The sequence below is a fragment of the Polypterus senegalus genome, chromosome 10 (genome assembly GCF_016835505.1).
Source record: "Polypterus senegalus isolate Bchr_013 chromosome 10, ASM1683550v1, whole genome shotgun sequence".
NCBI lineage: Eukaryota > Metazoa > Chordata > Cladistia > Polypteriformes > Polypteridae > Polypterus > Polypterus senegalus.
The window spans coordinates 5,866,864-5,891,514 of record NC_053163.1 but is presented as its reverse complement, the minus strand read 5'-3'; the positions used below and the strand labels follow the sequence as shown (position 1 = coordinate 5,891,514).

General features: G+C 47.0%; 1 protein-coding gene across 3 annotated transcripts in view; it reads right to left on the bottom strand.

Annotated features, from left to right (window-relative positions):
- LOC120536609 (transforming growth factor beta-1-induced transcript 1 protein-like) overlaps nucleotides 1–22,163 on the bottom strand; it is a 51,285-nt gene extending 29,122 nt beyond the window's left edge. Inside the window, exons 1-3 of one of the 3 annotated variants that reach the window (XM_039765015.1) lie at nucleotides 21,813–22,163; nucleotides 3,313–3,363; nucleotides 2,099–2,277 (exon numbers count right to left, since the gene is read on the bottom strand). In XM_039765015.1, the coding sequence (XP_039620949.1) occupies nucleotides 2,099–2,277; nucleotides 3,313–3,363; nucleotides 21,813–21,825 (243 nt within the window). In that variant the 5' untranslated portion in view covers nucleotides 21,826–22,163. The remainder of the gene's footprint in view (nucleotides 1–2,098; nucleotides 2,278–3,312; nucleotides 3,364–21,812) is intronic. The other 2 variants (XM_039765013.1, XM_039765014.1) reach the window with 2 other exon arrangements.
- Between the last annotated feature and the right edge of the window lie 2,488 nt (nucleotides 22,164–24,651).

The following is a 24,651-nucleotide window of genomic DNA, read 5'->3' as shown; positions in this document are numbered from 1 at the left end:
ACCAGCTTATTGCTTGCTGGGGTGCTATTTTCAAATGAACAGTCTCCACTTAATTTCAACAGAGTGTAATTTCAGGCCGCTGTACCTATGAGGTGAGTTATGTAACGCCTCAACATCACGAAATGCCCTCAACGTTAGTCACATAACACCCATCGCATTAGACTAGGATTAGCATTAGGGCCCCTTTACGCTGTGGTTAAGATTAGGGTTGTTGGAGGGTTGGGCGTTTTGTGACTGATGTTGTGGGCATTACCTGACCTGTGCCATAGATATTGCAGGCTGCAGCTGGACCCTTCTCCTTAAATTAGCATCTGCGTGACAGAAGGAGCACAAATAATTATTTTTTTTATATAATTGTAAATACATTTAGGCAAATTTACGACTGAGTCTCTTTTTTTACGACAGGGTTGGGATGAAGCGCCTCCAACAAGTTTGGCTAATGTTTCTCTGCTGAAGTCTCTCAGTCAACCCCCACAGGACAGCCAGGCTGCCTAATTTCCAAGCTTTACCTTAACATATGGTTTGGGGGGTGTGACAGGTGTGAAGGTGTTCTGTCCCCCCATTGGTCTGAAGTTTGGAATTGGCTCATATCAGAAGCCTTTAAGTACCACGACGCCCTATTGGCTGTAGGGGTTGGACAGAACATTTATAAATTTGCTTGCTTTACCCCACTCTCTCTCTCTCACCAAACTGATGAAAGACCATCACACACCATGAGCTGAAAAGGACAACACAATGAAGAGCACAGCTCGGCAGCCGTAATGAGAAAGGAAATGCGGCCTGCTCTGAAGAAAGCTGACCACCAATGAGGAAGCTACACATCAGCAGTTATCAGGTTGTATGGTTGCCAATATTCAAACGTACTTTGCATATTGTTGTTATTTATGAATATTATCAATAACACATTGTTTAAATTGTAACTTATCTCCTGCTTGCCTTTTACTACACCTAATTGTGTAAATTGCCTTTGGTTATAAATGTAGAAGGGAAGGTGGGGAGAAGTTATAAAGTACAATACCTCAGAAACAGTGGTAAGTCTGAGATTTGAGGCATTCTGACAAAGGCTACATATTAATAATACAAAAAGGGAAAGGAGAGGAACAGAGATCTCTACCAAGACAAAGCACAGGTAGCTTACAGAATTATAAGGCTAATTTGATATGGAGCCCTCATAATTCTATCATATCCCTCAGGAAATCAGAAAACCAAAGGCTGCTCAGGTCTATGAAGCGTAGACTCCCGAGATCAAGCAGCCATACATCCTCGAAGCTAACAGGGTGGAATCTGAAGGTGGTGAAGCCCCACATATTTGACATGTCGAGATTATGCTTGGCCATAAATCAGCAGTATCCAACAAAACAAACCTCCAAGTGGTGGGAGTGATCTCCAAGTAAATGTTTTCCAGCTGACTGCAAACCACAAAGAAACAAATTCACATGCCAGTGACACTTAGCAGCAAGAGCCTCCAGGAGAATCTAGACACACGTAGGATCGGGCGGGCCAAGATGACGGCACTTCAGGCTCCAAATATTTCAGTAAGTAAAGGACCAAACGGTTTAGGCCTGGTCTATAAATCCCTTTCAGTACGGGGTGAGCCCATGTCAAAGAGATCTAAAAGGAGCAAGACAGAATCTGACAGCACCGACAACACGAAGGTGAAGCCACCACCAGCCAGAAAGACCGAGCAGGGGCTGCTGGGAGGCTACAGCTTTGTTTAAGCTTATTCATTGGCCTGACAAAGACATCGGAGAAGACTTATCAGTCCATGTGTTGCTCATTTGGATGGCTGATGGCTGAGCTGTCCTAACCTCTGGCTCAGATATCATTGATATGTCATCAGACTTGACGACGTCACAGACGGTAGTAGTTTGTTCCAAATTCTTATGAACCTCTTCATGAACAAATTCCTCCTAGACTTCCCTTTAGTTTCCCTTGGGTGTTCTCCAGAACAAAATTCATTATTCAATCGGACAAATTCAGCCTTCGCTTTTGAGCATTTTGAAGACCCTCTCTGCTCCCGAGTAAAAGGCTGAGCTAGGCTGTGCATGCTGGGATAGCCCAGTGACACACTAATGTTACCCAGGCGATCGCTACTTACCTGTTGAGGGGTATATGCAGGTGGCAGTGGCCTGACATCATTTTCCGTCCCGTTTGAGTAAACCTGACCCAGTCCCGTGTCGCTAGAAACAGCCTGCGGTCCAAGCAGGGGGTCAGAAAGAAGTACTGGCCTCTTTGCAATATGGGAGGTCGTGGTCTCCAGGTCAGCAAGCAAAGCATCTAGAGAAGATAACCAGGAGTCAGCCAAGGACTTCAAAAAATAAAATAGACGCACGGGGAGGGGAAGGATGTCATAGAAATCAAGGAGATGGAGTGGAGCGGCAGGTGTAGCGGAGTGTGGGGTGAGCACAGAGTGAGGGGGAAGAGGAGTGCAATCAGATGGCTGGAGGCGTGAAGGTGAGAGCAAAGAGCAATGATGCTGCTTTTCCACAAAAACCAGGAGTCAGAGGTAGGCAAGACTTTAAAGGAGATGACAGCAGAACCCCGATCTCCGCAGTCAAAGCAGCAGGTATTTGAGCATCTGCCCACGTGGAAAATTAACGAGAGGTGACGCTGTTTTCCGTCTTTGTTAGATGAATATATTTCTTTCTCGCTCTTTTCACTGTTCTAGCCTTTACATGAACACCATCCAGAAATCAACATGGGCGAGTGAGTATCGCACTACAGTCAAATGAAGTGAGCGATTTGCATGAAAGCATCCAAGGCTGTTACCTCCGTCACAAAATCATCTGCAAACATCTCACTACCATGAGTGGTGGCTTCCACTACTAAATCCTTATCAGGAACCCAAGGGAGCTGGGTGAGTCTGAACACCTTCTAATGGAAGGTGGTGGAGGCTTAGCAGTGGTCCATCTGCTTCTCGTTTGTAGTGGAAAAGCAACATAACAGAGCGTGTGCAGCAACGAGAGGCAGAAAGGCTGCAGTGCCGAGGGTGCCGAGAATAGTTTAAGCAGGATGCCTGAGTCATTGTGGCCAACCTAACAGATAACACGGACAGAACATGTACAGGGTTATTCACATGGAGCGCCGCCCCAAAGTGCTTGACATGACACACAGAGATGAACACTTATAAGATATTTTTGTACAAAGTGCTGAGGCTGGGGAGTATTAGCCCAGTAATTTGGGGGATTCCAGCCACTCAGTTACACAGCCTGCACAACGAACGGCGCACAGGAAACGGATGGAAAGATAAGGAGAACAGACAGACAGACAGACAGACCGACCGAGAGAGATGAAGAGATGAAGCATACCTACCAAAGACAACAACACGGGGGCTGAGAGGACAATAGAGAGTGTCGGCCTCACCTATAGGAGGACAGACAGACTGTGACCATTGACTGCATGCAGACAGACCACTCTTAGACATTCTGCTTCTTTAATGGCATTTTATAGTTCTTTACTGGGCTGTGTGGCTCCTTGGAGAACTCGGGCTTGACCAAATTGACCATTCCGGGCAGGGCTCCTTGCATATGGAGTTGTTTCTTTTGTGCTTTGAGAAACTTTAATATGTAGAAAAGAAAAACTGTCATCTGTAATGTATTTAGATTGTAGACTGAGAAAACCTGCTTGCGTTATTTCATACAGTGAGAGTCCCTTATAAAATCCTGAGCCATTCATCTGTTGCTTAAAGACTCCTCACACCCCACTCATGACATGTTCTCTCCATCAGGCAAAAGATATGGGAGCATCAAAGCAAAGACTAATAAACTGAATAGCAGTTTCTACCCTGTCGCCACCTCCAGTGCAGCAGTGCAATAGATGACATCGTGTGACACAATGTTTCATGTGCAATTAAGGTCTCATGTTGAATGTTTGTGTTCGACCTCATTTCTTCTTATCCTTTCCTATCCTTTAGTAATTATATTTATTTATATTTCAACACTGCAGGGACCACACCTAATTTCATTGTATGTGTTGCAATGACAATAAAGATATTCTAATATTCTGATATTCTGATTCTGATATTCATAGCTAATTTTGGATCTAAATAAACAAGAAGTTCTTTCTGGGACCTTCATGTAGATACGTCTTTTGGGAACCGAAAGTGGTTCTCCTATGGCAGAGGCTTCCAGCTCCTGACCCTGGTGGGCCGCACTGGCTGCAGGTTTTCATTCTAACCCTTTTCCTAATCAGTGAGAGTTTTCGCTGCTAATTAACTCCTTTTCCGTTCCATTTAATAGCCTTGTTTTTAAGGATTCAGTCTCCTGAATTGATTCTTTTCTTCATTAAATAGCAGCCAAACAGAAATGAGACGTGAAACGAGCCAACAGATGACCAGCTAAACTGGGGCTTCAAACTCCAACCAGTTTCTTAATGAGAAGCCGATTTCTTGTTGTTCATTAAGCCCGTTATTTAATTCCAAATCTCGTTGTTGCTCCTCTCATTCTGCCACAGCAGACATTTCCAAAACTGTTGATTTTCTTTTTTTCCTAAGAACACCGTCAAGATGTTCTGGTGTACCTGAGCAGATCAGCCTTACTGAGACCTTCACCTTTCTTTATTTTCAGATATCGTGTGATGGGTCTTTTTGGGTCTCGTTATTTTTTGGCTGCTAATTAAGGGAAAAAAAAAAACAATTCAGGGGTTTGAGTCAAGTAAATCAAAATGAAGATCGTTAAGAAGTTAATTATCAGTAATTGGTCACTAATGAAGAAGATGGTTAGAATGAAAACCTGCGGGCTCTGCGGCCCTCCAAGACTGGATTCGGACACCCCTGCCCTATGGCATCGCTCTGAAGGACCACTCTGGCACGTGGATTTTTAGGGGTGACTGGAGAGGAATCAGTTTCATTAACATGTTTGCACCATCAGCAGGCAATCCATGATGATATGACGTATTCGGCAGGCCAACAGTTTACACAGATTTAGACTTTGGGAATGCGGAGGCACAATACGGCCTAGTCGGCCTTACTGAGAACTGAACATTCCCAAATTTGGCGACCTTTGGCGTACCATAGCAGACGTGAGCGGAAGAATTTTTGAAGGACGTTACATGAATAATGTAAATGTACAATATTATCGTAAATAATTTTTACTTTTGTACTTTGATTAAATGTCAAAAGGTTTCGAAATTCAAACATGTAAACGGTTAATGATAGCAATTCTGTTGTTAAGTTACGGTCCCCGTGAGCCGGCACATGCCAAATATTTGAACGATTTTGTAGCGGGGCCACCTAATAATAAGTATTTGTTCTTGTCCGTGCTGCGTTCGTTTTGTTTTCATCATCCCGTTTGCTATGCTATATGTGTGCATCAGTAAATGTTGTCCCCGTAAGATAAAAGAGGAAGGATGATGAAGGGAGACTGCAACTCCAAGATGGAAATTACCTGTTGTTTTCCACCAATGACATCCAGGACTGTCATTATTTAAACAAGAGGGGCATAAAGGAAAGGAGAGTCGAGGAGAGAGTGAGAGAGAGAACGAGAACGAGAACAAAGATCGTGAAAAGGAAGTAGAAATTATTTCCACCCATCATCCTGTTTATTGTGCCATTCTGTTACTTGCTCTTCTCAATATCGATATTCGACGTTTACGGTAACCCGTGCAGAGAAACCCCAGGGTTTGGATTCACACCAGCCATTGCCGAGGACACATACGGGGAGGTCGTTTTTGTATTGTCGGGATGAAGCCAGTCGTCAATATCCGCCGGACTTTTACAGCTTTGGGACTCGCTTATCGTATACATGTCATCCGCTGTTTATTATCAATCTGTGTTTGTGTTTCTGTGCTGTGATAATTCGTTTATTATTTAGGGGCAAGGAATGGTTGGTGATATTAACTTCCTGTTTGTGGCACATTAGTATATGTGAGGGGGGAAACTTTTCAAGATGGGTGGTGACCATGGTGGCCATTTTGAAGTCGGCCATTTTGGATCCAACTTTTGTTTTTTCAATAGGAAGAGGGTCATGTGACACATCAAACTTATTGGGAATTTCACACGAAAAACAATGGTGTGCTTGGTTTTAACGTAACTTCATTCTTTCATGAGTTATTTACAAGTTTCTCTTTGTTTACAGCCATTGACATGTCGCAGAGGTTAACACGTGAAGAGCGGATAGAAATTGTGTTGATGTCTGGTGAACACAGTAACCGGGTCATTGCAGCAGATTTCAATGCAAGACACCCTACGAGACCACCCATCTCCCATGCTACAGTTAGCAAACTGCTTGCTAAGTTTCGTGAAACTGGTTCAGTGTTGGATTTGCCAAAATGTGGACGCATGAAAACTGTCACTAATGAAGAAACATCAGTGGCTGTCCTAGCTTCATTCAGCAAGAGCCCACAGCGTAGCACTCGCCGCATGTCACTGGAGAGTGGCATTAGTCGAACATCCCTTTGGCGGATATTAGCTACTCACAAATGGCACCCTTACAAACTCCAGCTACTGCAGCATCTCAACGTGATGACCCAGATCGGCGCACTGAATTTGCAGAATGGGCAAAACAAAAATTGGAACAGGACCCTCAGTTTACGCAGAAGATTTTGTTCAGTGATGAGGCAAACTTTTATGTGAATGGTGAAGTTAACAAACAAAACCACCGCTATTGGTCTGACACTAACCCACATTGGATAGATCCCTCCAAGACTGTTGGAACAAAAAATTGATGGTATGGTGTGGTATATGGGGTACAAAGATAGTGGGGCCATTCTTCATCAATGGAAACCTCAAGGCCACTGGATATGTGAAATTGCTACATGATGATGTGTTTCCTTCTTTATGCACTGAAGCTGGCACGTTCCCTGAGTTTTTCCAGCAAGATGGTGCACCACCACATTATGGGTGTCAGGTCCGAGCATTCCTAGATGAACAGTTTCCTGGAAAGTGGATTGGTTGTCGTGGGCCAGTTGAATGGCCCCCAAGGTCTCCCGATCTGACCCCCTTAGACTTTTATCTTTGGGGTCATCTGAAGGCAATTGTCTATGCTGTGAAGATACGAGATGTGCAGCACCTGAAACTACGGATACTGGAAGCCTGTGCTAGCATTTCTCCTCTGTGTGTTGCTATCAGTGTGTGAAGAGTGGGAGAAGACAATCCAACACAATGGGCAGCACCTTGAACACATTTTATAAGTGGTCAGAAACTTGTAAATAACTCATGAAAGAATAAAGTTACGTTAAAACCAAGCACACCATTGTTTTTCTTGTGGAAATTCCCAATAAGTTTGATGTGTCACATGACCCTCTTCCTATTGAAAAAACAAAAGTTGGATTCCAAAATGGCCGACTTCAAAATGGCCACCATGGTCACCACCCATCTTGAAAAGTTTCCCCCCTCACATATACTAATGTGCCACAAACAGGAAGTTAATATCACCAACCATTCCCATTTTATTAAGGTGTATCCATATAAATGGCCCACCCTGTATATATAAATATTCACGGGTGGTTTGTGTGCACTTACATATTATTGAATATTCGTCTGCCCTCGTGTGTATGTATTCTTATCACTTTCAACATATCCGCATTGGATTTTACATTTCCGTGTACTATTTGCTTTGTTTTTTCGTTGTTTGGGGGTTAATTTGTAAGGAGTACAACTTGTTATAATCTTGAGAAGCCTCAGGTTAGCCAAGGCAATAGTCTTGGTAGTGTAGTTGCCGGTGTGGGTGAAGGGGTCAGCCATTACAATTTGACGCTTTTCATACTCTCGCCATACGACACCACGTCGGCCAGTAGCAAACATTATAAGAGTGGTGCTGAGAAACGTAAGGCACGCCTGCAACAGGAACTGACAAAACGCTAAGCTTACCGAGATTTCTACCTTTCTCAAAACTGAGCGAGGTGCCAGCGGTAGGAACTGAGAATGCCGATGCTGGCGATTCGTCGCCACGGCAACAAGCCGGTTATGCAGACAATGCAGCGAGTGAAGAAATGGTCTGGAAGTAGAGATACAACGGGTGGGGATCAGGTGCTGCCTGCTGAAAAACGGAGAAACTACTAAAGACAAACAAGCAAAATATATGAATGAGCAAAAGGAGCCATTGACTCCTCACTTCATGACGTCCATTTTCTCAGAACTGGTGTAAAACTGGTCGATTCTGTAGGCCAGTGTTGTCATTTTAATTTGTTACAAATTGAAATGGCTTCGGTATGACGTTAATCTGCATCCAGCCCTGAATGTCGGTCCTCCAACCTGCAGGGAAAAACTTGGGGGGTTGGTGGCACTCCAGCCACCATTAAAAAACCTCCCAGTGTTCCACTCCATCTGAACTGGTGTGGTGCTGAGGTGTCACCTCTCACACGGCTGCACTCGGGTCCTAATCTGGGATCCTGAGTTGGTTTCTCTAAAATGTTTATTTTCATACTGTATTGAGGATTTGTTCTGTTCTGTGTATTGTATTGTATTGTATTGTATTGTATTGTATTGTATTGTATTGTATTGACTCGCTTTTTCTTTTTGACACCCACTGCACGCCCAACCTACCTGGTCAGGGGTCTCTCTTTGAAGTGCCTTTCCCGAGGTTTCTTCCATTTTTGTTTTTGGGAGATTTTCCTCGTCTTCTTAGAGAGTCAAGGCTGGGGGGTTGTCAAGTGGCAGGGCTTGTTAAAGCCCATTGCAGCACTTCTTGTGTGATTTTGGGCTACTATACAAAAATAAATTGTATTGTATTGTTTGTCGTGTGGTGGGGGCGGCAATGCGCTGTATCAGTGTGCGCTCCTAACCTCATCCTCATCATCATTTTATAGCACAGAGCAGTTCCTACTTTCTAGCTTACGTTGCATTTCATTCATCTTCCTTCACAAGGTTTTCTTGGAATAGTAAGGGGGTCCACGTCTGACATATATTTGTGTCCCACTACTACTACTTCCTGTATCTGGAGTCCTGGGCGCAGTTTTGGTCTCCAGGCTACAAAATGGACAAAGCAGCACAAGAGAAGGTCCAGAGAAGAGCGACTCGGCTGATTCAGGGCTACTGGGGATGAGTTATGAGGAAAGATGAAAAGAGCTGAGCCTTTACAGTTTAAGCAAAAAGAAATTTAATGTCAGTAAATGTCAAGTATTATTAGTAAGAAGTAAAAATGTGAGGTTTGAGTACACAATGGGAGGTCTGAAAATCGAGAGTCCACCTTATGAGAAGGATTTAGGAGTCATAGTGGACTCTAAGCTATCAACTTCCAAACAGAAGCCATTAAGAAGGCTCACAGAATGTCAGGTTATATAGCGCCTTGATGTGTGGAGTACAAGTCACAGGAGGTTCTGCTCAGACTTCATAACACACTGGTGAGGCCTCATCTGGAGTACAGTGTGTAGTTTTGGTCTCCATAAAGACATAACAGCACTAGAGAAGGTCCAGAGAAGAGCAACTCGGCTGATTCAGGGCTACACGGGATGAGTTAGGAGGAAAGATTAAAACAGCTGAGCCTTCACAGAGATGAAGAGGAGACCTGACTGAAGTGTGCAAAATGATGAAGGGAATTAGTGCAGTGGACTGAGATGGTGACTTTAAAATGAGTTCATCAAGAACACGGGGACACAGCTAGAAACTTGTGAAGGGGAAACGTCGCACAAACATTAGGAAGTTTTTCTTCCTACAGACACTTGGAATAAGAGACCAAGTAGTGTGGTGGACTTTCAAAACTCGACTTGATGTTTTTTTGGAATAAATAAGCGGACAGGACTGGCAAGCTTTGGTGGGCTGAATGGCCCCTTGTCGTCCAGAGTGTCCTAATGTTCTAACTCCAAATTTCCATTCCCACAATTTATTTTATTTTTGCTAACTTACAGCTGCTGTAATAAAGCAATGAAAAAAGTTTTTACAGATTCCATGTAGGGAGCCGGGGCAGCACGGTGGCGCAGTGGGTAGCGCTGCTGCCTCGCAGTTAGGAGACCCGTCTGGGTTCGCTTCCCGGGTCCTCCCTCCGTGGAGTCTGCATGTTCTCCTCATGTCTGCGTGGGTTTCCTCCCACAGTCCAAAGACATGCAGGTCAGGTGCGTTGGCGATTCTAAATTGTCCATAGTGTGTGCTGCGTGTGTGTGTGTGTGCCCTGTGGTGGGCTGACGTCCTGCCCAGGGTTTGTTTCCTGCCTTGCGCCCTGTGTTGGCTGGGATTGGCTCCAGCAGACCCCCGTGACCCTGTAGTTGGGATATAGCAGGTTGGATAATTGATGGATGTTTAATAAGCACTGCTGACCCCTTAAGGCCAGTGATGAGCAGCGTAGCTTTTCAGCCTGCAGTGCTTTTGTCTTTCTTGCCTCGTAGATGATTATGTGTGTGTGCCCTGCGGTGGGTTGGCGCCCTGCCCAGGGTTTGTTTCCTGCCTTGCGCCCTGTGTTGGCTGGGATTGGCTCCACCAGACCCCCGTGACTCTGTAGTTAGGATATAGTGGGTTGGATAATGGATGGATTAATGTAGAGAGCCGGCTTGTTTGTCGCGGACGCCACTGCCCTCAGGGTGCTGCCCAGGGGTCTTCAGACAGGCTGGCTATGCCACTGGGCCCAGTGACTACCTCACAATTCTAAATCGGCTCAGTGTGTGTGTGTGTGTGACTAGGATATGCGATGGACAGGTTTGCCATCTCGTGACCATAGCTGAGACAGCAATGGACCCCACAAATACAAAGTGGAAGAAACAATCTAATCAACGGCGGTGTTATTTCAGCATGATTTCTAAAGTAGGCCATGCCAGACCTGACTCTTTCGGACCAAGCAGTTCATCTGAAAGGGGCTAAACATGAATGGAGAGCTATGCCACTGTAGGGGGCCGTCATTGATATGTGTCCTAGTGACTCCCCCAGTCGACGCACAGAGCCAGTGACTTTACTCACGAGTCCAACACTTCCTGTTCAACGGCTAGAGAGCCGCACCCGGCCGCCTTCCAACTCGAGTCACACGGCTGTAATTAAAGGCCTGAAAACAAGCGCATGTAGACGGAGCAAAGTGACTCAACGCTTTTAAATTCCCCAAGGACAGCGAGTTTCTCAAGAGACGAGCCACATTAAAACAAGCTGGTCCTAATTTAACGCAGAGTTTCTCTCCAGCCTGTATCTGAGCAAAACCGCAGTTTCGACGGCTGCTTCTTTTTTTCCCCCTGCAGAACACGACAAGGTGACGATATGTGGGGCAGGAGGAGCTGGGAAAGCGAGAGCGGAGGACACTTGGGCAAGAGGGGGGGATCTGAGAACGTCACAAATGCACAGGCGGCAACGAGGCGAGCCTGTGGGGAGCCATTGGGTTTTAAGTCACATGGAGACCACTGAGCCTTACTGGGGAGAGCTGAGACGTAAGGAGCCGCAGGAAACCGCTGTGTGGCACGACCTAAATTGCCAGAATATGCCGATATTACAACTCACAACTTCTAGTCGGCGGGTTTGCGTGACGACTTTCCTGCACAATTCTACATTTCCAAAAGTATCACGTGCTCGCCCCTTCATATGTCAGCCAGTAGCCTCCTGTTGGAGGGAGCTGGTGCCCACGCAAAGGCTTTACTGGTACAGCAAGTTCATTCCCAGTCTCTGCCCTTTCTTTTCCTTTATTCCATTCTGTTGTGGTACATAAAACACGCGACATCAGACACACGAGTCTCTCTTCTTCTTATTCGTTGCAGCTGCATTAATATGCATTGTACCTCCGGATGGGTGCTCATTGGTGGTCAGCTCTCACGCACACACAAGCCCAGCCAAGTCAAGTCAAGTTGGGGGGCCTGCACTGGCACAGCACTCTGCCACACCCACCACACAACAGAACAATTTGGGATCCCGGTTGGCAACCGCCCGGGCAGACCAGTCCCCCCAGTCCAGTCCCACCCTATGGAAATAACCCTCCATCTGCCGCAGCCAGGATTTATGTGGGCGACCCCTTGGCCTGGTCCAGCCACTTGGGTCCCCAACAATGAGGATCTTACGAGCCGGATCAACCTCAGGGAAATGCGCCACATGGCCGTAGTGCCGTAACTGACGCTCCCTCACAATGCAGGTCATGTGCCTCATGACACAAAGTCCAACCAACAGGACCCAAGAATGCTCTGGAGAGACACACATGATGGAGTCCAGTCTTCATCTCAGGTCACTGAAGGGCGTCCATGTCTCACAAACAGGAAGCACCAGGACTCTAAAGACTTGGACCTTCATCCTTTTGCAGATATCGGGACCACCACACACCCCTTTCCAGCCACCTCATGACCCCCCCCCGTGCTCTCCCAATCCATCTTCTGGCTTCATAGGAAGAGTCACCAGAGACATGAATGGCACCGCCGAGGTAAGTAAACCTCTCGAAGAGGTCAACGCTCTCTCCTCATACAGACACACCGCTGATGGCCGTGCCCAAGAGCTCATTAAAGGCCTGGCTCTTTGGTTTGAATCAGGACACTTGCAAGCCCAGACCCTCGGACCCCTCGCTCAGTCTCTCAAGCGTCCCCATCAGAGCCTCCATTGACTCCACGAAGATCACAGCATCATCAGCAAATTCGAGATCCCGGGCCCAACATCTCCAAAGAAAAACAAACTGGGCAAGTGGTTGGGTTTGTCAAACGACACGACCGGTAATCACGAGACCACGTTCTGACTTTAAGATGATGTGAATGAGACCTGCGACTGAAAATCTCTGGAAGAGTCCTGTCATGTGATGTGGCGTTAGGAGATGGTACAAGTCGGTAATGGAAGTGAGCGGGAAAACCGATCCATGGAGCAGAAAGAGTTCAAGATGATCCCCTTGACTTGAGTAATAAGGCATCTAGTGACGTCCATACTTGGACCCAACAGTTGCTTTATGGACAACTGGATTCCAAGGAATACTACATCTGTGGTGGGCTGGCACCCTGCCCGGGGTTTGTTTCCTGCCTTGCGCCCTGAGTTGGCTGGGATTGGCTACAGCAGACCCCCGTGACCCTGTAGTTATGATATAGCGGGTTGGATAACGGATGGATGGATGGATGGATTTCAGTTACTCTCTTTCTCAAGTCTTCAGGAATTTCTTTTAATTAAGGAACGATGTGCTGCTTGTTGAGACCTTTTAGTCAACTTTGCATATCTGGACAGGTCCCGTTGAAGTGACGTTGAGATCCAGTATTGCTGGCAGCAATCAAGCTTGTGTGTGTCAATTCTTTATAATTTGAACATTCGCTTCCCGGGTCTTCCGTGCGTGTTCTCCCCTTATCTGCATGGGTTTCCTCCCACAGTCCAAAGACATGCAGGTGAGGTGGATTGGAGATCCTAAATTGTCCCTGGTGTCTGCTTGGTGTGTGTGTGTGTGTTTGTGTGTGTCCTATGGTGGGTTGGCGCCCTGCCCGGGGTTTGTTTCCTGCCTTGTGCCCTGTGTTTGGCTGGGATTGGCTCCAGCAGACCCCCCGTGACCCTGTAGTTAGGATATAGCGGATTAGATAACGGATGGATGGATGGAATACAACATTTTTGCATGCAAGGAGAAGTTTCACAAAAAATCCTTACTATTTGGGACAGAACATAATTCCCGAGAACAACTCTATGCAAGACGGAAGAAGCATCCAAAAACATCCCACACCATAACTATAGAGAGTCACTCTGTTTGGAATAAAAGGAGTCTGAAGCTGAGAAAAGGTTGAGCAATAAAAGCAAACCTGGCGGAAGCCCATGGGGTGCCACTTAAACGAACGTTGGCACAGCTGGAGCCGGAGAGCAAGAAGACAAGCAGGGAGAGGCTTCATGAGAACGGCAGGAGTCTACGGTGAGCTACTCACTTTGGGGCAAAAGAAGATAAATGAATTCAGGGGTCCTCAATCACAGTCCTGGTGGGCCGCAGTGGCTGCAGGTTTTCTTTCTAACCCTTTTCCTAATCGGTGTCCAGTTTCCGCTGCTAATTCCCTTCTGTTCCCTCTGTTCTAATAGCCCTGTTTAATTCAAGGATTAAGTCTTAAGTATTAAATGACAGCCAAACAGAAATGAGACCTGAAACGAGCCCTCAGATGAGCAGCTAAATTGGGGCTTCAAACTCCAACCAGTTCCTTAATGAGAAGCTGATTCTTGCTGTTAATGAAACCCGTCATTCAATTCCATGGCTTGTTGCTGCTCTCTTTTTTGCCACAGCAGACATTTTCCAAAACTGTTGATATTCTATTTTTTTCTAAGAACTCCTAAAATGTTTTGGTAACCCGAGTGATCAACCTTACTGAGACCTTCATCTTTATTTTCAGATTGTGTTTGATGGGTACAAGTGAGCTGCTCATGTCCTGCTTGTTTTATGTCTCATTGATGTCCGGCTGCTATTTAAGGAAAAAACAACTAAGGGGCCGGAGTGAAGCCAATTAAAGTGGAGGATAAAGAAGTGAATCAGCATCAAAAACTGGTCACTAATTAAGAAGTTGATTAGAATGAAAACCTGCAGCCACTGCGACCCTCCAGGACCAGAGTTTGACACCCCTGATCTAAGGTGAGCCATTCTAGAGAGATCAGCTAAACGTTTAAAAATCAGGAGTGGTCTCTCCTTGACTTTCTCGTATACTCAGACTAGCAGACCTCGTGCGCTTCGCTGCAGTCGCTGTAGTTGGAATAATTATGTATCTACATGCGACTTCTAGAGCTTCTTTATATACAACATTTTTGGTTTGTCCTCCTGGAGCCAAAATATATAAATTTTGTCTCTCGGACCCCAACTCTCCTTTATATAAATCAGTAAGAAAAAAGAACGGCAAGACCACGTCAGCTGCGGAGCTCAGCTCGGAGCAAAATGACGTCAATGAGAGGGGAGATGATGACGTGACTCCCCCAGCCGCCTTAACTCTTTAGCCCTCCACAGACACACAAACACAGTCTCTCGGATCCCAACTCTCCTTTATATGTATAGATATGTGGATGGATATTTGAGGGATAAACCACAAGAGAGTGGGGGGTTAGGAGCAGACACTGATACGGCGCATCGCCGCACCCACCACATGACAAACCAACTCAGGACCCCAGATTAGGACCCAAGTGCAGTCGTGCGACGGGTGACACCTCAGCACCACACCAGTTCAGATGGAAAGCAACCAGTGGGAGGTTTTTTATGGTGGCTGGAGTGCCAGTTCTGCCACCAGCCCTCAGGTTTTACGGCCTACATGCAGGGCTGGATTAACGTCGTGCCCTGGACGGAGCAATTGCAGGTTAAGGGCCTTGCTCAAGGGCCCAATGAAGTAGAGTCGCTTTTGGCGTTTACGGGATTCGAACCGCCAACAAAACCGCATGACAACGATTATATCTTTATAGTAAGTAGATGAACTCTTTGAGGGCTGAATCATTTTTCCAAAAAAAAAAAACACTGTTTTCTGAAAAGCACACAAAGCAATGGCTTCTCACAGAAAGCAACATAAAACATCTGCTGCTGTGTGCTGTGGCTGCCAGTTTGCCAGGAGAGTGGCGTGGGGCAGCAGTGGCAGTGCATCGCAATCTGGTCTGTACCACTTAATAATAATACCGTATTTACTCGTGTGTAAGACGCGCACCCTAATTTTTACAAAGAAAATAGTGAAAAAAGTTTTGCCCCGTGTACGACGCGCGTTGTGATTCTATAGGAAGCATTTAGAGAGAGAGCGAGCGCTGTCGAGGGTGAGAGAGCGCGAGTGGGAGAGCAAGCAAGAGAGAGAGAGCGCGAGTGGGAGAGCAAGCGAGCGAGAGAGAGCGCGAGTGGGCGAGCGAGAGAGAGAGTGTGAGTGGGCGAGCAAGCAAGCGAGAGAGAGCGCGAGTGGGCGAGCGAGAGAGAGAGTGTGAGTGGGCGAGCAAGCGAGTGATAGAGAGCGCGAGTGGGCAAGCAAGCCAGCGAAAGAGAGTGTGAGTGGGCAAGCAAGCGAGTGATAGAGAGCGCGAGTGGGTGAGCGAGAGAGAGAGTGTGAGTGGGCGAGCAAGCGAGCGAGAGAGAGCACGAGTGGGCGAGCGAGAGAGAGAGCGTGAGTGCGCGAGCACGCGAGAGAGAGAGAGAGTGGGCGAGCGAGCGAGCGAGCGAGCCCAAGCAGAAGAAGTTTCCTGATGTATGACGCGCACCAGATTTTCTAATGTTAATTTTCGGGAAAAAATGTGCGTGTGGTACACGGGTAAATACGGTAATAATAATTCTTTGCATTTATACAGCGCTTTTCTGACTACTCAAGGTGCTCAGCAATTGCAGGTTAAGGCCTTGCTCAAGGGCCCAACAGAGCACAGTCCCGTTTGGCATTTACGGGATTCGAACCGGCAACCTTCCGATTGCCAGTGCAGAGCCACCACTCCGCCTATCACCACTTGTCACTGTAAGTGCCGGTCCTCCCAGGTGAACGTTACCGTAGGCCTGTCAGCTTTATAAACCTGCTCTGCATCACGATCAGCTGGCGCTGGTGCCTCCCTATTGTCGTCGATCACTTGTATCAAACTCAGAGTTCGACGAGTCAGATTCCAATTCGGCAGTCACTTTCGGTTCGCCATGGAGTCTCTTGTTTTATTTAATCGCGTTCATCTCCTGCTTGATGTCGATTGTCATTCTTGCCGTTGTTTTGCACCTCGCTACTCACACGAGTGCAGGAAATCTACGGCCAAACCGATGAAGCTAACTTTCCTTCTAGCAAAGAGAATCCGACTCAGACATTACGGCGGGTTATGTCATTGATTACCACCGTTAATCCTTTCTGTTGACAAAAGTCGACATCCGCCTTGAAAGAGTTAAAGGACCATCCATCCATCCATTATACAACCCACTATATCCTAACTACAGGGTCACGGGGGTCTGCTGGGGCCAATCCCAGTCAACACAGGGCGCAAGGCAGGAAACAAACCCTGGGTATGATGCCAGCCCACCACAGGAGTTAAAGAACCATCAATGACAAATCAAATCAAACTAATAATATACTGGACAATTATTACAAAAGTAAAGGTGAATAAATCGGAAATAAAAAAGGACCACGTCCGGTTAGCAGACACAGCCCCAAAGTGCATAAAAATCTCCATTTTGTACCAAATACTTGTATGCAATATTTGGCTGACTGAAGTGAAAGCGTCCTCAAGTTATCGTGTTTAAACACACACAGACGGACATAAGTCCAAAAATGGCATTTTTGCACTCATCCATCCATTCTCTTCTGCTTATCCGAGGTCGGCTCGCGGGGGCAGCAGTTTGAGCAGAGATGCCCAGACCTCCCTCTCCCCGACCACTTCTTCTAGCTCTTCAGGGGGAATCCCAAGGCGTTCCCAGGCCAGCTGAGAGACATAGTCCCTCCAGCGTGTCCTGGGTCTTCCCCGGGGGCCTCCTCTCAGTTGGACGTGCCCGGAAAACCTCACCAGGGAGGCGTCCAGGTGGTATCCTGATCAGATGCCTGAGCCACCTCATCTGAATCCTCTCGATGCGGAGGAGCAGCGGCTCTACTCTGAGCTTCTCACCCTATCTTTATTACCTCTCCTTGAGCCGCCAGCTTATCGTTGTGTGTCCCAATGATCCTAGGAGCTCTGTTGACGGGGGCTTTATGCCCCTGGTAGGGTCACCCAAGGCAAACTGGTCCTAGCTGAGGGACGAGACAACGATCGGTTCAGAATACCTACCATGTTTTCCCTCACCCGGACACTCGTCTCTGGAGCCAGGCCTGGAGGTGGGGCTCGATGGCGAGTGCGTGGTGGCCGGGCCTGCACTCATGGGGCAACGTGGGTCCCCCTTCCCATGGGATCACCACGTGTAGGAGGTGCCAAGGAGGTTGGGTGCAGTGTGAGTTGGGTGGTGGCCGAAAGGCGGGGACCTTAGCAGTCCGATCCTCGGCTACAGAAGCTGGTTGAATTTTCGCACTCAGGGAGATCTAAAACATCGAGATTCGTCAAAATCTCGAAATGTGATTTTTGGAGGGTTACAGTACAAATCCCATACTTCGTATACGAGAAAGTAGAAATGCTTGTTCTTTACTGGCTTTTTCTGGTTCTTTACTGGGCTGTAATGGTTTTGCCTGACAAAGTGCCATTTACTTTCTGGAAAAGGTTCTTTGCATATGAAGCTGCTTCTTTGTGCTTTGAAAAAACGTCCGAATATGTAGAAACAAACAATGCAATCCTTAATGTACGGTCGGGTACCCAGCATGCCACTCAGCGATGTGTTACCATAAACGTATGCAGCGAGAGTCCCTTTAAAAAGATGACAACGCCATCTGTTACCGTCTAGTTATTTAATAGATATTACAGATCTAAATAAATGAAGGTTCTCCTCGGGTCCTTCATGTGGTTCAGAACATCACTTTTAAGAGGGCAGGCAGCCTCTCAGGGTGGATTGTGTTAGTCTGACGAGAGTCGTCGTATGCGGGGTGGCAGAAGAACTGCTCGACCTGATAGGAAGGTAAACCCAACGTCAAAAGAGCCGAAAGGGTTCTGAGGTGATCTGCTCAGGCCTGGCAGTCGAGATCCTCAGCTGGTGCTACTTGGAGGGGCCTGTTTGCAACAAGGCACTTACATTTTCTTATTGACGCTGGGAGGCTACTCAAGTGACCAGACCAGCGACTACCTACCTACGAGGACCTCGCCTTGACCTGCCAGCTGGTTGAGAACTTTCAAGGAGTTGACCTGAACCTCGATAAGAGATTACCTGTCAAGCAAATCTGACTTTGGAAAAGTGCCATAAAATAATCTCTCCCGCACGTGCAGGTGCAACTACGCTACGTGTCCACGTGATTCCTTTGGAAGAAAGAAAACCATTTCGAATAAGTCGGTCGGTCAGTCCGTCCATCGTTTTCTAACCTGCTTAGTCCTGAACAGGGTGGCAGGGGTTTGCTGGAGCCTATCCCAGACAGCATGGGGTGCACGGGAGGATCTAACCCTGGGCAGGGTGCCAGTCCACCGCAGGACAGACACACACACACAGACCCACTGGGGTCAATTTGCGATCGCCAGTTCACCCAACCTGCTTGTCTTTGGACCGCGAGAGGAAACCCACGCAGATACACGGGGAGAACCGAGTGAGGACGTGAGCCACTGGTCTCCTTACTGCGAGGCAGCAGCACTACCACTATGCCACTCTGCTGCCCCCATTTAGACTCAGACATGGTAAAATATACCAGAAGTGAAACTAGAAACATCCATCCATCCATTATCCAACCTGCCATATCCTAACTACAGAGTCACGGGGGTCTGCTGGAGCAAATTCCAGCCAACACAGGGCACAAGGCAGGAAACACACCCTGGGTAGGGCGCCAGCCCACCACAGGGCACATACACACCAAGCACACATTAGGGACAATTTAGAATCACCAATGGACCTAACCTGCTTGCCTTTGGACCGCGAGAGGAAACCCACGCAGATACACGGGGAGAACCGAGTGAGGACGTGAGCCACTGGTCTCCTTACTGCGAGGCAGCAGCGCTACCACTATGCCACTCTGCTGCCCCCATTTAGACTCAGACATGGTAAAATATACCAGAAGTGAAACCAAAAACATCCATTATCCAACTTGCTATCCTAATTACAGGGTCTGTCAGAGCCAATCCCAGCCAACACAGGGCGCAAGGCAGGAAACACACCCTGGGTAAGGTGCCAGCCCAACACAGGGCACACACACACCAAGCACACACTAGGCACAATTTAGGATCACCAATGGACCTAACCTGCATGTCTTTGGACTGTGGGAGGAAACCCAGGCAGACACGGGGAGAACATGCAGACTCCACGCAGGGAGGACCGAGTGAGGATGTGAGCCACTGGTCTCCTCCGCCACTGTGCTGCCCCCATTTAGACTCAGACATGGTAGAATATACTGGAAGTGAAACTAAAAAGATAGATGACATGTAATATCATTAAGAACGAGTACAAAGACAACAGAGCGCTCAATGAAGCAGGCGGGCCTCTTCGTCACTTGCTGCCTGTGGCACGGCGCTCAGTGTGTAGTGGCAAATCCGCAAATTTGGTGTCATTTCTGGACCTCGGGGGAAAAATCAATCAGCGTAACCAGAAATACCAGTTTATGTTGATGTTGTGCAAGTGGGCGACGCATTCATCGGGTCGGGCGTGGCATAACACTCTGTCTGCTGCGGGTACGCACCGATTAATGGGTCTGATATCAGGTAAACGGCACACAAAAGCAGTATAAATGGTGACAGACCACCATCTCCAAGCCAAGTAACTCTAGCTTTGGACAGGCAGTAATTTATTTATTTATTTACTCAAATCCTCTTCTGTAATCCACGGTCAAGGGAGACACAACCTTTGGTATAACGCAGGAGCCACCCTAGGAGGAGATCACCACAGGGGAGAGTCGTTGTGAGAAATGCACACTCACTCCTACTGGGCCAGTTAAACACAATGCAAGATTTTGGCATAATGGGAAGAGAGCTGACGCACCCGGTGGGGGAAGACCCCTGTGAAGGATGCAGTTATACCTTAAAGTGAAGGCACAGTGTTGTAGTCAGCCCGCGGGTTCACTCATTGGCACCCAGCTGTCTTTACCTACTTGCCTCCTTTTCGCCGACACACACGACTCTCTCACCCTGACGCGAGGACTCGGAGGGGCTGCCTAAGCTCCTCCGAGCCTTCGCTGTCCCCCTTTGTTGCTGGCACGGGATGAAAATATGCTTTGAAACTGAGCAAAGCTTCTCCCAAAAATACATTCAAAAACGTGTGTAAAAGATTTCCTGCAGTCATTGTCCGTTTTCCAAAGGTTAAATGGGGTCATAAATGATCAAAGTTTGACCCGCTGCTTCCCCAACACATAACTGTTTACCGGAAGTAATAATTTGGTTGACACCATTATCCAAGGCGAATTACAACATTTGCGATGCCACTGGTTACATTTCTTCTGTAAGGTGGTCGCACCGTGCCAATAGCGGGAGTTGAACCTTCAGGGTTTTGCGGTCCCCCATATTATTATATATTGCGTGTTCTTCACGGAGTCGAATTTAGCGTCCTGCTCCGGTTTGTATGAGTGTGCAGGTTCTGCAGGCGCCTGCCTGAGTTTGAACAAGGCAGATGAACTGTCCTTTTGGTCCTGCCTTGCTCCAGGTGCCACAGGGGAAGGTCCCAGGACCCGCAACACTCCGCTAGATTAAGCGCGTTTGATGGTGCTGGGCTAGGCGGTAGTCGTATGAGGAGTTTGCGATACTCGCAAGTAACACTTGGTAGAGAAAGACGATGGATATGAAAGACAGTACAGATCGAAAATTACGAAATTGTCTCCAATTTGTTCTTATAGGAAGGGTGAATTCCGCGTTTCTCATTGGACAGTTCTGGAAACGATAACTAATTTACCCCCGACCCATTTTTGTAATGGTCTCTACTGTACGCATCTACTGGTTACATTTAATAAAGAACCCAAGATTAGACTGTTAAATAACCGTGCCCATCCGTCTAAATCCTAATCCGCTTAATCCAGTGTCAGGGTCCAGGGGATCTGGTGGCAGTCCCGGCAACGTATAAAGGTTGAAACAACATCGGACAGGTCGCCCCTCCGGTCTCACAGCACCCAGCCAGTACCCTACATTTCTGACACGGGATGACGTATTGGCGAGGGGGAGCACAAGTTTGAAAAAGAAAAGATGAACACATGAAGGAGCATTTAGCAAGAGCGCAACAACTTTAGATAAATGAATAATGTGAACAATATACATTCAAATATGAAGTCTTTGTAGTGCTGGATTAAATGACTATAACTGTTTAGTTTGCATACAGTTCATTTTAGATAGATAGATAGATAGATAGATAGATAGATAGATAGATAGATAGATAGATAGATAGATAGATAGATAGATAGATAGATACCATACTCCTTCTACATGTGTCCGTCACGTATTTCCGAATGTGTGCCGTTTAGTTTCTTAGTGTTGTTGTGCACTCCAGTTTTTTTTTCCCGAAAGCAGACGTTAAAAGTTGCCTGTTCTCACTTACCGAGGTCATCCATGCCTTGCTCTCTCTCTCTTGTTCTTGTTCCGATCGCTCTCTTTTTCTTTCCCCCTCTCTCTCTCTCTCTGTTTCTTTTTCTATTCCTGTCGTTTTTTTTTTCCTTTGGCGCTCAGTCCACGCTCCTTGTTTTGTGCTCCTATCCGATTCCCAGGCGCTGTTCAGTGCCTCAGCGGGAGAGAGGAGTCCGTTATTTGCCGAGATTCGGGGAATGAAAAAAAAAGGCGTATCTTTTGAGAACAGCATTAACCGCACAGAGGCCGCGCGAGTTTAGAGCGTCCCAGTCAGGAATCGTGCCCCCCACCTCCCATGCTCGGTCCTCCACCCCGTCCGGGACGGTGACGTAGCGCCCTGCATTCCTCTCCTTGTATGGCGCTCCCTGGTTCGGCGGCTCAACTCCGACTTCATGAAAATAATTAATCTCCCTCGTAGATTCGTCCTTTCCCCCCACACTTAGACGCGTGTGTGCATCCCCAAAGTGAGACAAATGCCGGATCGAGCTTAATAATAAGTTTCAAAACGAATAGGAAATGGCACGTGTGCGCGAGGAAGTGAACATGCCTTAAGGACAAAAATCCTTCATCCTACTCATCCTCCGCTACAGTTTCATAATTTGCAGTGGCGGGCCAGTGAATTTAAAAAAGCTCCACGCTAATCTCGAACCCCGGCCAAAAAAAAAAAAAAAAACGTCTCCACTTTGAAACTCGTCTTTATAAATCCGGACATTAAGAAACCCGAGTAACGGACATGCAGCGTCTCCTTTCATTAGCTGTGAAATGTAATAAAAACGCGTTGACGCGAAAAGTTTTAGTTTTCTGGTGTAGTGATGCAAACTCTTAAAAGCAAAGGTGCCAGGGTGGTTCACCCTAGCGATGCCAAGTTGGCAATTGATGAATAAAAAGGGCACCTGGATATAAAATAAGATAAATACAGATAGGTTCAGATAAGCAGCAAAGAAAAACAAAGCCCACTGCCCCCCTGGACCCGACTAAATGGGGCTTGAACCCTGGTCTGTCGTTTGGGTTAGCTCACCCAGTAGCCCTCCAAAGTGCCCGTTCAAAACATTGCTCTTTTCTACCTTCAGACTCTCACCTCTACTCCTTCTGCTTCCTCCTCTACCTCTGACTTTGCCCTCATCAGTAGACAAATAAAAATGACACCTTAAAAAAAAAGAAATAAAAAGATGACAGGTATGTATACAAAATAAGATAAATAAGAAGTTTCAGATAAGCAGCAAAGAAAAACAAAGGCCACTGCCCCTCTGGGCCTGACTAAACCCTGATCTCTCATGTGGCCCACCAAAGTGCCACATCAAAACCTGCCATCCCTCTCCAGACTCTGGCCTCTCCTCTTCCTCCTTCCTCCTCTTCCTCTGATTTTGCACTCAACAAGCCAGCTGGCCATCTCCTAACATACACACCTTAGTGACAATGGGGTAGGGACAGGGGACTGAAGGATTTTCTGCAATTAGAGAGAACATGCAGTCTCTACACAGAATCCAGGAGTCTGTTAACTAGTGTGCTCCCGTTCCATCCTGGTGAAACCAACAATCTCCAAGTAATGTCCTGGATGCATATGAATAACCTGAACAGCATCAGTATTTATGCTCCCAAAATAAAGAGTGAGCCAGACAGACCCAAGTACGGTCAATACACCTTTAGGAAAGGATGAAGATCACAGGACAAAGAGGATCAGCGGTGAGGAGCTCCAAGCTTTTATAGTATTATTGTGCCCACCGAGAGCTGACTTCCTTTTGTGGTTCACACTACAAGGCTTGTTGCTTTTTGCAGTATCACTGCTGTCACAGCCCTTCACCGATCTTAAATGTTTTATTCATGGGGCCATTCTGGTCTGACAGCACTGGACTGGTACTTTAACCCTAAGAGATTGTGTGCCGAGTGGTGCAGTGGGTAGCGCAGCTGCCTCGCAGTTAAGAGACCTGGATTGGTTTCCCGGGTCCTCCCTATGTGGAGTTTGCATGTTCTCCCCGTGTCTGCATGGATTTCCTCAAACAGTCCAAAGACATGAAGGTTAGGTGCATTGGCGGTCCTAAATTGTCCCTAGCGTGGGTGTGTGTGCCCTTTGGTGGGCTAGCACCCTGCCCGGGGTTTGTTTCCTGTCTTGCGCCCTGTGTTGGCTGGAATTGGCTCCAACAAACCCCCATGACCCTGTAGCTAGGATATAGCAGGTTGGATAATGGATGGATGGATTGTGTGCCTCCTGCCTCTCTGGTCACCCCCTGCTCCTTATAATCCTGGTCAGACCTTCGATGGTTGATCTAGTATGGGATTTGATCCTTGTCTCGTCGTACTTTGCACAGTTCCACCTGGAGGATATCTGGTTTCAAAGCTTTGACGCGGTGATCAGATGACCACACTGTCCATGACCACCTTACAGCTCCGGACTGATCCTGTTTTCAGTACCAAGGAGCAAATCCTCGTCTGTAATCTTAGGCCTGCTCATCAAATCCTGGCCTCATCCTGGTCTTTCATTTCTGGGTTAACAGAAGGACGCTGACCGTGTCCATGTTTCTCAGTCCTGTCCAGATCTCACAGCTGTGGTCTGATGACGGGAAGTTCAAACGCAATCTTTATTTAGGTCTTTGCATTTATTTTATTTATCATGCATTTATTTCTAGTAGGAGTGAGTACAGGATTGTGGTGTTCACTGTCTGTTCAAATCATTCTTTATGCTGCTGCAGGAGTCCTTACAAAAACTAGTAAACACTTCACTCCAGTTCTTAAGTCCTTACACTGGCTCTCCCGGGTTAAGTTTAGGGCAGAGTCTGAAATCCTTCTTTTAACATATAAAGCCTTAAAAGGCTGAG